The sequence below is a fragment of the Mastigoproctus giganteus genome, chromosome 1 (assembly GCF_048544385.1).
Source record: "Mastigoproctus giganteus isolate SK-2022 chromosome 1, ASM4854438v1, whole genome shotgun sequence".
Classification (NCBI taxonomy): domain Eukaryota; kingdom Metazoa; phylum Arthropoda; class Arachnida; order Uropygi; family Thelyphonidae; genus Mastigoproctus; species Mastigoproctus giganteus.
In genome coordinates, this window is record NC_143575.1 from 54,004,913 (window position 1) to 54,021,719 (window position 16,807).

General features: G+C 36.2%; 1 protein-coding gene across 3 annotated transcripts in view; it reads right to left on the bottom strand.

The window, feature by feature from the left end:
• LOC150090805 (telomerase protein component 1-like) overlaps positions 1-16,807 on the bottom strand; it is an 827,340-nt gene that overhangs the window by 201,305 nt on the left and 609,228 nt on the right. For all 3 annotated transcript variants that reach the window (XM_090372947.1, XM_090372938.1, XM_090372956.1), the window contains exons 34-35: positions 14,987-15,136; positions 4,353-4,461 (exon numbers count right to left, since the gene is read on the bottom strand). In XM_090372947.1, coding sequence (XP_090229073.1) covers positions 4,353-4,461; positions 14,987-15,136 — 259 coding nt within the window. The remainder of the gene's footprint in view (positions 1-4,352; positions 4,462-14,986; positions 15,137-16,807) is intronic.

Consider the following 16,807-nt stretch of genomic DNA (forward strand, 5'->3'; position numbering starts at 1 on the left):
ATAGCACACTCCTACTCTCAATTTTGATCTCCCAATGCTTATGTCACACCAAACTGACTCGACACTGCACTGTCCAGCGATGTCGACTGGCTTCACGTCCTTGGATTTTATGTGTTTTTTAACTAATAGCATAACCCCTCCTCCCTTCCTATCCTGTCTATCCTTTCTGTAGACATTGTACTCCCCAAATTCCAGTTCTGCATTCCTTATATCTGTGTGACACCACGTCTCTGAAATCCCCACAATATCTGCCTTTGATGTTTTGAGCAATACCTCAAATTCATCAAATTTATTTACTAAACTCCTAGCGTTGGTGTACACGCAAGTATACATGCACCCGTTCTTTTTCTTAGCTACCCTAACACAACCCATGTGTTTACTTGTACCCCAATGATTCCCAGCAGTCTCTGAAATATCCTGCATCTTATTTTCCAGGCTGTGGCTCATTCCAATAGAAGCAGTGCAAGAATCACTTTCACCTCTGCCAGTGGCTACTGTTAATCTATTAGTCCTTGTATCCCCCCAATCTAGCAGTTTTCCGACCCACCTAACACTGCCTCGATAGCATTAGCAAACATTCTTGCACCCTTTCTATTTAAGTGTATCCCATCCCTATAGAAGCAGTCTCTCCTGTTAACAAGTACAGACCAGGCTGAAAAAAATTCTACCCCTTGAGCCCTGCACAATCTTTCCAGGGCCGAATTGATTGACAGGGCTCTCATCATATACTCCCTCCTATCGTGTCTGGGCAGAATTGCAGACACTTTCAATTTCAACCCTAATTCACGGCTTTTTTTCATCAGTGACCTGTACTTGTCAAGTAATTCCGCCGGTCTCCTACTCTTAATATCATTAGTGCCAACGTGTACAACTATATCACCTTTTGTGCCCTTAAAAGATGATATCCGCTCTACAACGTCATCAACTTTTGCCCCTGGCAGACATACCCTGGTCCTGTTCCACCTATCCTTTTTACAAAGCATGTTTGCCGTTTCCCTGACAATAGAGTCACCAACAACTACTAGTTCCTTTGGGACCAGCACATTCTGCCTTGGGGGTTGCCGCTGTGTTGCGCGATGACCAAGTGCAAGCTCTGGCATTGGTGTGGGCAGCTGAGAGCTTGATGGGCCCCTCACTTGTAATCCTTCGAGGGCATCCACCCTGTCCTTCAAGCTCTCATATAAGCCCATAACAACGCCGAGTTGTCGCCTGATCTCCTTACACTCCTTGCATCGCACACATACAAAGACATCCCCCATGGCAGTATCATGTCCCATACTTGACTGCTCCGCAAACATCAAGCAAATAGTGCATCTTAAAAGGCTGTGAGGGAGCATCTCTGTCTTTTTTCATTTATCTGTACCTGAAACCATTTTGCCTAATTTTCTGCTAGTTTGAGTAGCAGAAACATGGTCTGTGCTTGCCATGTTTGCTCCTTTTGGCCCTTGGCTGTGGGACTTTTCAACCAAGATTTCCGGCCACGTCACAGGGAGGCAGGAGCAGTGGTGCTAGGAGGCCAAGCGGTTGAAGTGTTAGTTGGTTAGTGCTACTAAAAATATATGAAAAAGGAAAAGAAAGGTTCTGACTTGTAGTTTTCAAGTTAGCATTAGCACTAGTAGAGGCATTTGATGCAAGAAAGCAAGCTTATGCAGCATCAGCCAAAAAAAAAAAATAAATAAATAAAATAAAATAAATAAAATAAAAATAAATAAATAAATAAATAAAAAATAACCATTTCCACTTCACCCCTCTGTTCGTTCGAAATACCTGTCCAGCTGAGCCTTAAACTTATTTAGGCTATCAACTTCCACGACAAGGGATGGAAGTCTGTTCCACCAACCAATCACCCGCTGGCTAAAGGCAAATTTCCTCATGTCTATCCTACATCTGTCTTTCCTCAATTTGAATTTATGCCCTCTCAGGTGATTTTTCTGAGCAAGAGGAAGAATCCCATCAGCATTGAGCATGCTCAAACCATTCAAGGCTTTATACACCTCAATCAGATCACCTCGCTGGTGCCTAGTCTCCAGACACTGTAATTTGCAAAACGTAAGCCTTTCTTCGTAAGAGCACCCCTTTGTTCCATTCACCAATCTTGTTGCCCTTCTCTGTACTCGTTCCAGCATCCCTACATCCTTCTTGAAATGAGGCCTCCAGACCTGTATACAGTACTCTAGGTGTGGCCTGACCATTGCCTTATACAAGGGAATAATCACCTCCTTATCCCTGCTAGAAAAATTCCTATATATCATTGACAATACACCATGAGCTACTCTTGCAGCCCATCTGCACTGCTCAGAAAACTTCATATCTGCCCGCACAACCACCCCCCAGGTCCCTTTCATTCTCTACGTTGTTGTTGTTGTTGAATGGTTTTTAGGAGCATTAGCAACTAAGGCCATATTGCTCCGTGAATATGCGGTGGTCATTCCCTGACCTTTCCGCATCATCCGTATTTGGTGGTGACGGGCTCGAACCCCGGTCTAATCAAGAAGCGTGTGCTACGCACTGCTGCTCCTTCCCACCTGGCTACGGAGGTGCCTTCCATTCTCTACCACTGTCAGTGTAGTACCACAGAGTTGATACGTTGCTCTGGGGTTGCTGTTTCCCATATGTAGTACTTTACATTTGTCAATGTTAAACTTCATTTGCCACCTCTCAGCCCATCTGCTCAACCTTTCCAGATCCTGTTGCAGTAGCATAGTGTCAGTAGTGTCCTTGACAACCCTGCCAACCTTCGTATCGTCTGCAAACTTGGACATTAAGCCTGATATATCATCAAAATATCATTTATAAATGCAGAAAACAATAATGGACCCAATACTGAACCCTGAGGGACTCCACTAATAACATTAGTCCAAGATGAGCAGTGTCCATTGATTACCACTCTCTGTCTTCTCCCCCTCAACCACCCCCTTATCCATAGCAGCAATTTGCTTCCAATGCCACACTGCTCCAATTTGTGCAGCAGTCTTCCATGTGCAACAGTATCAAAAGCCTTTCTAAGATCCAAGTATATAATATCAAAGTTATTCCCTGCATCCAGTTCTTTTGTGACTGCATCATAGTATCCAATCAAATTGGTCAGGCAAGACTCCCCCTTAACAAAACCATGCTGTCTGAGCTGTAACTGAAGTCTTGTCTAGATTATCCTGCAGTGCTTTTTTAACCAGTGCCTCCATTAATTTTCCGGGAACAGAAGTTAAACTAACAGGTCTATAATTACTTGTGTCGCCTTTTGATCCTCCTTTGTGAATTGGGGTCACATTTGCACATCTCCAGTCCATGGGTACTTCCCCTGAGTCCAAGGAAGCTCTCATAATTATGGCTAAGGGTTTGCTTACTTCCTTTGCTGCCTCCTTTAATATAACTGGATAGATCCCAACCACCCCAGGTGCCTTTCTTGTATTTATCTTCAACAATTTCTCCTCCACTTTACTCTCAGTTATTACAAGATTCTCTAGCTTACTGCCAGAGTTGAATACACCTCTCTCATTCCCCTCTCTGAATAACTCCTCATGTGTGAATGTCGATGCAAAATATTCATTTAGTTTGTTAGCTACCTGAGCAGGATCATCAACAGTTGACCCATCGATATCAAGTATGGAACTGTTTTTAAAAGAAACTGTTGAGAGAAAGATAGGAACTTAAAAATAATGTTATTCACTTATCAAGAGCACTCTAAGTCGCAGTAATGTTGCTTGGCCCCGCGGCCATTTAATTCCTGGAGGTAAGGAAATAACAAACAGGGCCCTGCAGGTAATTCTGGAACAGGGCCCCGCAAATTGTAGGGCCAGCCCTGTGTGTCCAAATATTTTTGGTCACATGGTGTGTGCATGCGTGCACACGCACACGCAGAGAGAGAGAGAGAGAGAGAGAGAGAGAGATAAAAGGTCTGTAAACCAGGTATTATGGCAATTTGATTGTGTATATTGACTTAAAAATGCTTGAATAAAGTACTATAAATATCTTTTTCCCTTAAATGACAAACTAGACAACATAAATTTAAACTGAGGAAGGGTAACTGTGGGATAGAAGTAAAATTTTTGCTTTTACTCAGAATAACTAACTACTGGAATAAACTACTACATAATCACGTGAAACTGATAAATGTTTTAAAGAGTTAAACAAATACTTAAATGACATAAATAAAAACAACTAATGATGGCTACATGGCTTTCAATTATATAGTATTTTTTTTGCTTTTAGGTAAACACTATATAATGTTCCTTATTGTTCATTGTTTTGCTAATAATAACTAATTCAGTTATATTGAAATATAGACAAGAGTCAAAAGTAATTAATGCAGGAAGAAACAACTACTAATTCAGGTAAATATATCATGAACTCACTGCTCTTTGGGATAGAGAGATAATATCCCAGATTCTAAGAGTTTTATCCCATCCTCCAAATACTATTGACTGTTTCTCGGGATGAAAGCATATGCAATTTATTGGATACCTGAAACAAAAAATGAGAAATCAGTTGCACAAATAGCATTTAAGCCAAAATATGGATTTCACAGAAATGGGATAGAAAATTATATCTAAGATAACATTAAAACTGTTTTCTCATTTTATAGTGGAAACCTTTAAAATGGAGGTGGGTGGGAGCTAGCACTCTTTTCATGTGGAATCTGCAAAACCTGTTAGAGTAAAATTAAATCTTCACAGTAAAATTGGTTTCCCGAACACAAAGGTAACTTTAACATACTTCATGGACTGCTCAGTCAGTAGATCCCAGCACAACTGAGAATTGGGAATGAGGTGGAATTAACTTTTTTGCAGCAGATATCCACTGCTGTCCAATCTGAGGAAACTTTCAGGGTCCATAGTCTACATAGGCCAGCATCACTGTGGAATTCTTTCAGCATCTCACAGGGTCCATTCCCCAACAACTTGGTTGTTCTGATGGGGGGGGTACCACTCCCATAATAGGCCAGCTTGTTATGTTGGTGTACTTAATAAACTGGTTAGTGTACATCCACAATGCAAAAAATTACTTTTACTATAATATTTAACTGTACATTACATCAGAAATATCAATCATAATTATACAGATTTTTACATCTAGCATCATACAAGATAACAAACCTTTAATGTAGATTACTTATTGAATGAGATTTTCAGAAGCAGGAAACAACACCCTGCTGAAAATAATTAATAGCAAGAAGCAAAATTACTACATAATGAGAAACACTAAGAAACAAAATGATTAAACTATAAATTATGCTACACAGTATGGGATTTAAATAATGAGACATATCCTTTGTTTCCCACTCAACAAAAGAATGAGACTTGCTTCTGCATTCAAAAGTGAATCTACATCAGAGACTTGCTATTTTGTGTGATGAAAAATGTAATAATCCCCACAATTGCAAAATAACTAACTCCACTCATGTTGGATAATTCTAATGAAATGTCAAGTTAAAAGAACTCTTCTTTCAGGTGCCATCAAAGTTAGAATACATAAGTTTTAAATAAGATTTGTGAATGATTACAAGAAAGCTATTTAATGTTCTTGATCACTGCTTGAAAAGATATTCAGTATCCTCATAAAAAATGTTCTGTGTCCTGGACTGATAATGCATGTCAGGGGTGGTCTGACCCTCAGCTTGTTATTTTTTTTTTAGAAGCATTAGCAACTAAGGCCATATTGCTCTGGGGATATGCAGTGGTCATTCCCTCACCTTTCCGCATCCTCCGTATTTAATGGTCACGGGCTCAAACCCTGGTCTAATCAAGAAGCATGTACTACGCACTGCTGCTCCTGCCCACCTGGCTACGGAGGCACCCTGGCCCTGTGGGTTCACATGCATCTCATGGCCATGTAGTCGGCCCTAAGTCTTACAGGTTTCCCTGGTCAAAAACTAGAAATCGGTGAAATAACGAGCTTAAACCTAAATGGAGTGCAATTTGCCTTTAATTTCTTAAAGAATTACAGATTATTCTCAAATGTTTCATGTTACTTCCTGTAGCACTTCTTCGGTGAACTCTGAAGAAATGTTACAGGACGAAAGAAACACAAGATATTGTTCTTGAAAGAGCAGAGCACTCCAGGTTATGAAAAAGACAGGTATACCTAATAAACTGGTGGTCACTTGGTGTATATCATAATGCACTATAAGGTCTAAAATTCTACCTCATGGGTAGTCCTTTATTAGCAATTTAAAGGTATGAGTAAATATTACTGATTAATTAAAGAATATGAATAGTATGCATCAAACAGCCAATGCATTTAATATTAGGACAAAATACATTTCTAACTCTGCTTGCTTTAATGCATTAATTAAAGTGAGGTGAAATAATTAATGAATAATTAATGCATTAAACCAAGTGCAGTCAGAGGTGAGAGTGTCCTAATATAAGAAGCATTGGCCAGTTAATATACACTGAGTTGGCTGTGCATTGGGAACACCCCGTTGCATAGAAATGGACTGGTCTGTGATGCTGATAAAGGCTCAAAGTCATTAGGAACAACTGATATAAGATTGTAGTTTGTACATGTGACAAATATATTTGAGTGTGTGAGAAAGAATGGGTCAGCATGGAGATCTTTCTGACTTCAAATGTGGAATAATTGTGGGGGGGACAAGATCTGCAGGTGCCAGTATCTCAACAATAGCCAACATGGTTAAGTGATCCCACTCTGTGGCATAAGTCTGCCATGACTAGCTGTACAGCAGTTGAACAACCATCCAAAGGTCACATGTGGGACAGCCACATGTGATGATGCCTGTGGTAAACATTGTGCCTCGTCTTGTAACACAGCAGCCTGGGTCGATTAATCCCATTTCCAACTCTAACATACTGATGACAGAATTGGAAACGGGATGTTGCTTTCTCCACATTTGGAGAAAGCAACATGAGGCCATGGTATTTGGATGTACTGTTGGTGTCTGGCAGGCTGGAGGCAGCAGTTTTATGGTTTGGGGACTGTTTTCATCCATGCCCTGAGTTCTCTGATCATCATTAATTAACAGCGTGAAGGGAATGCCTACCTTTCTATTGTTGCTGACCAAGAATGACCCTTCATGATGACAGTGTATCCAGACAAATCAGGCATCTATTATATCAGAAAGACAATTCACTATGACAAGGCCCAGTAGGTTGCTAACTTTCAGAAACATGACAATGAATTTGTTCTCCCATGGTCCCCTTAACTCACCTGATCTCAATCCAATTGAGCATTTGGGACCCACTGGAAAAGGACACTTGATGCTATGATCATCCACCTGGCAATGTGCAGGCATTACTGGACACATGAAATATGTCCAGTAATGCTTATTTAGATAGCACTATCATAGGACACCATGCAACACCTTGTGGAGTACATGCCAAGATGTGTATGGGATGTATTATGGGCAAAAGGTAGTCTCATGAGGTATTAGGTAAGTGTTGCTAATGCACAGCCAAGTTAGGTGTATTAGTAAAGTCACAAACCTTAAGGCAGTCAGCCAAAAAATTACACACAGAATATGACCAGTTAATTTACAAATATGTATTACAAAGCACACTCAGGCCTTTAATTAGCAAAGTGTACCCCAATAATATTGTCTATCAAAATTATTTATAAATCTCTTGATAGAGAATATAATAACCAAATAAAACAAAGTAAAATTAAAACTAAATAGCAATCCCTGTGTACATATAAGTATTTTTCACAAAGATACTGATAACTCTAATATTTACATAACTATTTATATTCTTTTATTGATTAATAAAATTTCTCATGTTTTTAATTTGCTAATAAAATATATTTGAAAATTTGGTTTTATTGAAAAAATCTGAGAATGCTTGCTAGTAAATTGTAGTAGTGAATACTGTAGTTATAAGTTTAGTATTATGTATTATTTTTATAAAATCCATATGCAAGACACTACTTTAAATCTTATTAGTCAGTACATCAGATTAGATCAGTTGTTTTTTAAAATCTAATAATTAACTCTCTAGCTGGCATGTCAAATTCAAATCCATCAGCAGATGCTAGATCAATTTTATATACCAATCATATTTTGGGTGGGAGTGGAGAGAAGCCAAGAAATAGTTTAAAATGAGATACTGCAGTATTTTATTCTTAATTCTGAAAGTATATTGTATAATAAGATTGGAAAATGTCATTAGAAACAACAGCCTTGTTACCAGTATAAAAAAAAAAAAAATCAAATGTACAGCCAAAAATCAGGGCTGTAAGTTGCCAAAAAAAGAAGGAAATTAAAACCCTATGTTAAGTTTCCACAGCAACAGCACTTTATGATACACAGGTGCCATAGAGAATTTTTTTACTACTAAACTTTTATGATTAAAAAAAAAACTGATGATGAGATCAAAAGTGAATATCATACTGGAGGAATACTAAAATTCACACTGATGTAATTCTAATATGTATATTTAAATTTTTCTGTTTTTTGTATACAGAATACACTAGGATAATAACTAATGGGTTAAATATGAAAATCCAACAACTGTTACATGACACTAATAACATTCTTACAATACTTTTATGAAAATATTGTTAAATAATGAGGAAGCTACATAAAACATTATAAGAAAGCATTACAACGTAATGTAATGCAATTTGGGAAGGAAAGAAAAACAGAAAAATCAAAAGTTTATAGTGTGACATGCTAGTTTTAAACTTAAATATTTGTTTAGTGGCATAGTGTGCAGGTATATCAAGAACTGGAAATTGGTGAAATGAGCACTTAAACATGCATGGAGTGTAATCTGCTTTTAATTTCTTACAGAATTACAGATTATTCTCAGACTTTTCGTGGTACTTCCCATAACACTTGTTCAGTGAACCCTTGTAATGTTGTTCTTATAACACCATCAACCTCATGTGAGATATAAAGCAGATAATAGGGATGCTGTATGTGTGTCATTCAATGTGAGAATGGGCAAAATGAAAGATTTAAGTGACTATGAACATGGCATGTGAGTATCAGGAACTCCAACCCTTCTTGGATTTTTCACACACAAATGTGTTTTGGGTCCTATACCCAAATAACACCTAGCCAAAGGCTAACTTGGTGTCAGAAACAGCTCATTGATGCAAGGGGCCAATATAGGCCAACTTGTGCAGGATAACAAGAAGTCTACAGTCAGTATAACAGGACGTCTACAGTCAGTATAACAGGAAATCTACAGTCAGTCAAATAACAACCTGATAAAACACTGGTAACCAAAGAGGCATTTCAGAATGCACAACTCATTGTATCTTGTCATGAATGGGTATTGCAACTATGATCAAATTGGGTTCCAATCCTGTCAGCAAAAAAACACAAAGATATGGTTACAATGAGCTCAGGAACACCAACACTGTATAGCAGAAGATTACACTGGAAAAACGTTGCTTGGGCTGATGAATCCCAGTTCCTGATGTTTCAAGCTGACTAGAATATGGCAAAAACAGCATTAGTCCATAGACCCATCCTGTAAGATGTCAACAAAGGGCTTGGTGATAATGTAATGGTGAGGGAGTATTTTTATTGGTGCACAACATTTGGTGGAACAACATTTGAACACCATATGTTATCTGGAAACTGTTCCTGACCACATTTTTTCATCACTATCATGTATAAATCTGTGAATGAATTCTTCCAACAGGATAATGGCATATTATCACAAGGCCAGAATGACACAGTATTAATTCTGGAAAATTGAGAGTCCCCCCCCCCCAATTTCACCAAACTGCAATCCAACTGAGCACCAGTGGGATGAGGTAGAATGAACTTTTGGAGTAGAGATCTGCAAAAATCCAATTTGCAAGAACCGTGGAAAGCAACTAATTTAACATGAACCAGCACCCTTGTGGCATGTTTCTGACACTATTGAGTCCATGCCATGACAAATTCATGCTGTCCTGAGAACTAAAAGGAGATTTACTTGCAGGGTGGCCAATATTTTGAAAATTGGTAAGCAGGACAACTTGAAACAAAATATGTAGTATATAGCATTTTTTCCTTCAAAAAGTAAAAGAAAAATATAAAATTACAATTAAAATACGATTGATTACATTACGCAATCAATCAATCATAGTATTTATTTGTTATATGATTGTTAATATGTATTTGTCCTATATAAAGTATAATATTATTTATAACAGTTATTTTAAAAATGGTGAGGAAGGCTACTTTTACTTTATATATTTTTCTTCAAATTTTGCTAGTTTTAAAATTTCTTCTCCTTCCAAAGATTTTAAAAAGTTTTTTAATTCTGAACAGGATGCGTAATAGTTTTCTTTCACCATAAGTTGAATTTTCTAATAAAAGATTTCTTTTAAAAAAAATTTAGAATAATTTCTGAATTTTCTAATAAAAGACGGGTTCTCTTTTTCCGTCAAGCAGTTTTCATTAAGCTGAAAACTCTTTCTGATGAAGCATTTCAATGTAGAATAATTACAATTAAATACATTTTTTCATCAATCAATCAATCTGGAACTTACAATTTAAGACAAATTATTTGCCTCCAGAAATTTTTAGAAAAATTGCACCCATTTTTTATCAACACACATTTTCTTTTCTCTATTACTCAGTGATGAACAAAATGCCTTTAGACTTTCTCATTTTTCTCTTATTAGAATTAATTTTTAACACATCCATTAGATTCCAATAAGAATTTAAAAAAATAAAATCAATAAATTAACAGTTTTTTCCTCTCTTACTGGGGCAAATGATGGTATTATTATCGGGAAGTGGGATTTGGAAGTTGTAAATTGGAATAATCAAGGCCATATCAGGATGGTTGGTCACCCTGTCTACTTGCTATTAGGTAGATGCATCTAATAAAGTGGCAACTCGGTGTAATTTAGTAATAAACGTTTTTGAAAAGTCAACTGTATTGAACGATATTTGAAAATGTATGTTATAAATGCTAAAAGTTAGTAATACAATGACACATTTATTATACATCTACAATGCACATGCAAAGCAGTCATTTTACTTTATCCAGAGACGTACCTCTTGCTGCAATTGACTTGTCTGTTGTTTGTGATCCAAGTGGATCTCAGAATGACATGGAGGTTTATTATAAAGGTGCAAAATAAGGTTGTAGCTTAATATTCGGTGATTAGTTTATCTAATCAGTAACTTTCCTTTCTAGTGATATGTTTTTCTTTTATTTTATGTATATCTCTTATTTGTATCATTTGTTCAATTCTTCTGTCAAAAGAATCAAGATACAGTTATAAAAAAAAGAAAATAAAATGTCTGGATTTGACAATGCATACCCGAAGTAATGTTGTTATTTGGTTTTTAGGAGCATTAGCAACTAAGGTCATATTGCTTGGGAATATGTGGTGGTCATTCCCTGACCTTTCCGCATCCTCCGTATTTGGTGGTGATGGGCTCGAACCCTGGTCTAATCAAGGAAGCGTGTGCTACGCACTGCTGCTCCTTCCCACCTGGCTATGGAGGTGCCCCCGAAGTAATAATAAAACACGTCTTATCCATTACATTACACTACACATTCAATTGTTATTATTGTGCTTGTAATATCCTGATTTATAATGTCAGTCAAACATTTGTCCAAATGTGTCAATTACTTAATTTTGTATTTAAAAATATCATAAACTCAATTTTATGGTTTGAAACTTAGAAAGGTATTTGATTTATTTTTGCAGATATAAAACTTGTGTGAATATCATGAAAAAACATATATTCAAGAACAGTTCTGATAATGTATAATAGATTAAATTGTAAATATAACCAAGGGTGGTCAACCTTTTCCAACAGCATACTAAATTATGGTGAAAAATGTGTTGCAGAGCACCAAACAGCAGATCTAGAAGTTAAAGGGATCAACATTATCCCTTATACACACTGATGGGTACTTGGTGCCAATGTTTTTTCTAATTACATGAAGGAAATTAATGCCATGTGTTTGTAATAAAAAAAAATGAAAACAATTTTGTTTATAAAATAAATTTGATTAATTAATAAATAACAGGTTAATGAACAAATGTTCATCATCATTGAGCTGATGTCATGAGAAACTGAATAGCAGCCTTACTTACCTGCTAAAACTAAAATTAAATCAAAATGAGAAAATATGAGCTAATAAATAAGATTCTTATCATACTGAAACCTAATCATAATTTCTAATAAAAAATAAAAGTGGAATTTAAACTAGTCAATGCTTTTCTGACAGCACTATGCATACACTGCTTATTGTTGTTGTTTTGGTTTTTTAGGAGCATTAGCAACTAAAGCCATATATTGCTCTGGGGATATGTGGTGGCCATTCCCTGACCTTTCCGCATCCTTTGTATTTGGTGGTCATGGGCTCGAACCCCGGTCTAATCAAGAAGCGTGTGCTACGCACTGCTGCTCCTGCCCACCTGGCTATGGAGGTGCCCATGCATGCATGCACCAAAAATATCAGGGGTGGCCATGACACACAATGATATAAAGGCTGATAACAAAGTAGTTAAAGTATTTTGAGAAAATATACAATTTACAATTAGAGGTAGGGAATTGTTCTTATGTTTCACAGAACCCATGCATCTGCAACCGTCAGCATTTTATCTGTTTTGGCTATAGCCAAAAAAACAAAGAAAAAAAAAAAAAAAAAAAAGAGGTTGGATGACCCTGATGTGTGTTTGTGGCCTATAAATTTGATAAGGCTGATTTCCTGGCTGTCTGAAAAATAGCCTTCATGCTGCAGACTATTTAAAATATAGCAGCTTTTATAAAATGGAGACTGATGAATTCAAAAATTTTAAACTTTTTATGACGAAACAGGATCAGAGCATAGAATTGTATGGCTTTGCCATATTTTTAAGGCATGAAATGAAAAACAATTCTGCATTATAGAATTCTATACAATCATCCTGAGTAATAAGTTCACTTGGAAAATAAAGAAATTATGCCACAGCTAGTATACTTAAATGGCATATTATTTTATTTTAAATGACTTCTGGAATCAGGAACTGCTTGATTCATGACAGTAATAATTGTTATGAATTAATTCATAACAACTGCTTTTTTGAACCATTTAAATTTACAATTTATATTTTTAATAACTGAAGCATTTTACAACACCTGCATTCTGTAAACTGAGAGTATAAAAAAATGAGCTTTCAAGTAAGCTGCTTAATCTTCCTATATGATGAAGTTTTCATCAAAATGGAAAAAAAAACTTTTTGGCTAATTTAGCCAAATAAACGCAAATGTTGAAACTGAATAATGATGGTGTACTTATAAATAGCAGAGGATGCATAATTCTGCTATAAAGAATTATATAAGGAGTGAGGGAATGATGCTAGCAGTGGGGAAGATGGATCACAAATTAGCAACACATACGACATACCCAATATCCTTCCTGATGAGGTAGAACATGCATTGAAGAAAATGAAGAATCAAAAAGCCCCAGGTGAAGGTGAAGTTACCATAGAGTTGTTAAAATTGGGAGGAAGAGACATGACATGGAAACTGGCAAGACTCTTCACAAAGTACATTAGGAAAGGCGTGATGCCTAAGGAGTGAAATAATGCAATCATAATTTTGCTGCATAAGAAAGGAGATAAATCAGAAATTGGAAATTATAGGCCAATTAGCTTGTTGCCCCACACCTACAAGTTGTTTACAAGGGTCATGACTAACAGATTAGAAGGAATACTTGATGAGAATCAACCAAAAGAGCAACTGGCTTTAGGACATAATTCTCAACAATGGATCACCTTCACTTAATATCACAGCTAATGGAGAAGCAAGTGAATATAAAACGGCAATATTCTTAGAATTTGCAGATTATGAAAAGGCATTTGACTCCATACAGCATAGAGCAATGTTTCGGGCACTAGAAAGACAAGGCATAGATACTCCATACATTATGATTTGGAAGAAAATATATGAGAATGCTACCTCCTTTATTAGACTAGACAAAGACAGTAGTAAATTTAAAATTGAGAAAGGAGTTCAACAAGGAGAGAAAATATCTCTGAAGTTGTTTACTGCTGCACTTGAGGAAGCTTTCAGAAGATTGGACTGGTTGCAGAAAGGAGTCAATGTGAATGGAGAGTACCTAAACCATTTATGATTTGCAGATGATATTGTGATCATAAGCCATGATCTGAAAGAATTATAGGAAAATCTTAATATTTATGCAGTTAGTAAGGATTTTGGACTAAAGATGAATATGGCTAAAACAAAAGTAATGATGAACAAGTATGCCACAGAAAGGGATATAATCATTGAAGGAGCAATAATTAAAAAGGTGGATTCATATACCTATCTGAGACAATTCATTAGCTGTAATAATCATAAATAAATGGCTGGAAGTCAAGAGAAGAATAAATTTTGGATGGATAGCATTCAGGAAATATGGTCACATACCGAGGAGCAATATCCCAATTTGTCTGAAACGTAAAATAATGAACCAATGTATACTTCCCACCATGACTTACGGAAGTGAAACTTGGGCACTCACCAAAAGAGTAGAAGAGAAGCTGAAAATTACACAGCAAAGAATGGAATGAATTATATTAGGAATCAGACTGTTAGACAGGAAGAGAAACACATGGATTAGGCAGCAAACACAAATAAAGGACATTCTTATCAAAACTAAAGAACTGAAATGGACTTAGGCAGGACACATAACTCGAATATATGATAACAGATGGAATAAGAAAATAACAGAATGGTATCCAAGAGGAGCTAAAAGAAAACCTGGAAGACAACAATGGAGATGGCCAGATGAAATTCACGAGTTCGTGGGTAGTAAATGGATGGGCATTGTACAAAACAGAAGGAACTGGAAAGTTGCGAGAAGCCTTCATCCTGCAGTGCATTGAAAATGGCTGATGATGATGAAACACAAATAGCTTGACAAAGTAAAAAAAAATTGAGTGTAGTCAAAACATACAATGAAAAGAGAGGGATGACAATATCCAATACTAAAAACTTTCCAATGTTATAAATATGTTTACCAAATGAAAATTAAATTAGTCTTAAAAGTAGGATTAATCAGAATATTAGTCTTCTTACTCTATATCTGATATGCAAGATATTTCACGTCCATCTCGGGCACTCCAGAGGCGTACAGTACAATCCCAACTAGTAGATACTATTAGATTAGATTCTGGATCAGAACGGCAACAAGTTACATTCTGTGTATGGCCAGACAATACAGCAATCCTAAATTATATAAAGAAAATACTTATTTACATAACTGTAATAATTAAAAAAGGACTGAATTCTACTACACTGCAGTCTAACAAATTATACCAAATAACATTTAGATTTATTCACATTAACTATGGAAATTTTATTTCCATTATTTATCAGAATTTATTTATATCACTATGCAAACTCATTATACAGTTATATAGTGATTAATTTTCCATTTGAAAATTAAAATATGGTGAACTTTTAGGACCTTAAGCATTGTTATATTATATAGGGTGATTCAAAAAGAAGTAGTTTCAAACCATCACAGAAATGAAAACCAGCATTTATTATTGTTGAAACAAACACAGGTGAACAGAGAATTTCTGAGAATTCCTACAGTTTCCCCACGGACCCATAGTTCCTCAATATGAACCCTATGAGCCACATGACAGATGTCAGATTCATAGTCCACTGCTCTTCTCAAGCCTTTGCTAGTATTGAAAATATCACTGCCTCTGTGATATTTTCAATTCACAAGCGTCTGTTGGAAATGGCAATATAAATATGGCATCTGTTATGTAGCCCTACAAAAGAAAGGTCATGTAGTGTTATGTCCAGATACCTAGATGGTGGGGGGGGGGTGAATCATCTTATGGAAAATGAAATCACCAGAATATTAATGAAGTTGAGGCATAAACTATTTCAATATGTCCAGATAAATATTCCCATCAAGTGCCTCTTCCAATTTTCTGATGTTAAATGGCACAAAACACATTTTTGGGAAGCTCTGTTAAGCTTGATGACTTGGTGAGGATATTTAAGGTCCCACAACCAAATGTTGTGGTAATTGATTTTCCCACTCAAGTGAAAGGTGGCTTCATCACTGAAAACAAGCCATGCTTCCATGCCATCCAACTTCCATTTTCAACTGCAAGTTGCAGCAAATCTTGTTTGTTGTTTGGATTCAAAACCTATACTAACTGCAACTTGCAAGCTTTCAAAAGTATATGATGCAGTAGTATATGGCAGATTGATTTTATGAACTCACGACTTCACCTGTAAGTACGCCTTTGTGGGCTGGCTGAAAGACTTTGCTTACACATTACATTGTTTCATCAATGACAAGGGAAAGATCCATTTTCTCCTTGCAGATACAGTCTTAGTTGTCATCAAACTGTTTACACCAATTGTAAATTTATTTACATTGTGGGGGTCCTTTATTGCAGCATGCACAAAAAAGTCATGATGTACACTAATCTTTGAATCTAGTGTACTTTGTCACAGCCTATCTTTAAAAACTGGCAAATATAAAATTTTATGAATGAGTCAAATTACTACACATGGATGGAAGGACAGGTAGTGAAGACAATAGCCACTTCATGCATATATGCTAATGCACTTAAAAAGCACTGAAATGAACTATAAAAAACACATATTACAATAAAAAAAACTGTAATATCTATCAAGCAGTAAAAGATAACATAAAAATTATAAAAAATGAATTATAGTTTCTGGTATTAACAGCCTGATGACCTAACTACAACACACCATTTTGATACTCCCCACATCTGCAGCAAAAAAATAGTATAAAAACAAGAAAATTAGCAATGAATTTTGGAATAAAAAATGTGTAGAGAGTAGTCCCAATATGCCAGTTACAGTATTGTAGAGTGTTGTACAATACCAAAGAAACTCAAT